Source organism: Myotis brandtii, unplaced genomic scaffold (assembly GCF_000412655.1).
Source record: "Myotis brandtii unplaced genomic scaffold, ASM41265v1 C41570064, whole genome shotgun sequence".
Lineage (NCBI taxonomy): Eukaryota > Metazoa > Chordata > Mammalia > Chiroptera > Vespertilionidae > Myotis > Myotis brandtii.
In genome coordinates, this window is record NW_005302422.1 from 1 (window position 1) to 715 (window position 715).

General features: G+C 61.3%; 1 protein-coding gene across 1 annotated transcript; it reads left to right on the forward strand.

The window, feature by feature from the left end:
• Positions 1-18: 18 nt before the first annotated feature.
• LOC102263954 (cytoplasmic dynein 1 heavy chain 1-like) lies at positions 19-699 on the forward strand (the record flags this gene model as incomplete). Its single annotated transcript, XM_005852814.2, has 2 exons — positions 19-302; positions 448-699. Coding segments are annotated over exons 1-2 (449 nt in total), but the record flags the coding sequence as incomplete, so codon positions are not given.
• Positions 700-715: the final 16 nt, after the last annotated feature.

Sequence of the window (715 nt, forward strand, 5' to 3'; positions counted from 1 at the left end):
GGAAGTGGCTGGAGAAGCTCGCTCCTCTTTCTGGAAGGTCACGTGCTGTGTGTCTGCCCGCAGGTCCTCCAGCTCTACCAGATCACCCAGATCAACCACGGCCTGATGATGGTGGGGCCCTCGGGGAGCGGGAAGAGCATGGCCTGGCGCGTTCTTCTCAAGGCTTTGGAGAGACTCGAGGGGGTGGAAGGCGTGGCCCACATCATCGACCCCAAGGCCATCAGCAAAGACCACCTGTACGGGACCCTGGACCCCAACACCAGGGAATGGACCGATGGGCTGTTCACACATGTCCTGAGAAAGTAAGTCGCTCGGTCAGTGAGTCCCAGTGGGACCTGGCGCTCTGCAGCCTAAGTCTGAGCCAGTGACACAGTCAGCTGAGAAACCATCACAGGGCGAGCATGTAAAAGCTAACCCCAGTGAGTCCCAGCTGTGACCCTCCCACAGGATCATCGACAACGTGCGGGGCGAGCTGCAGAAGCGCCAGTGGGTCATCTTCGACGGCGACGTGGACCCAGAGTGGGTGGAGAACCTGAACTCGGTGCTGGATGACAACAAGCTCCTGACTCTGCCCAATGGCGAGCGCCTCAGCCTCCCACCCAATGTAAGCACTTCCTCTGTCGCGGCCCGTCCCATCCCAACTGCAGACCGAGTGCCCGCAGAGCCCGGCCCTGGAGACGCTTCCGGGGGGAGCAGCTGGTTGTGCAGATACCTC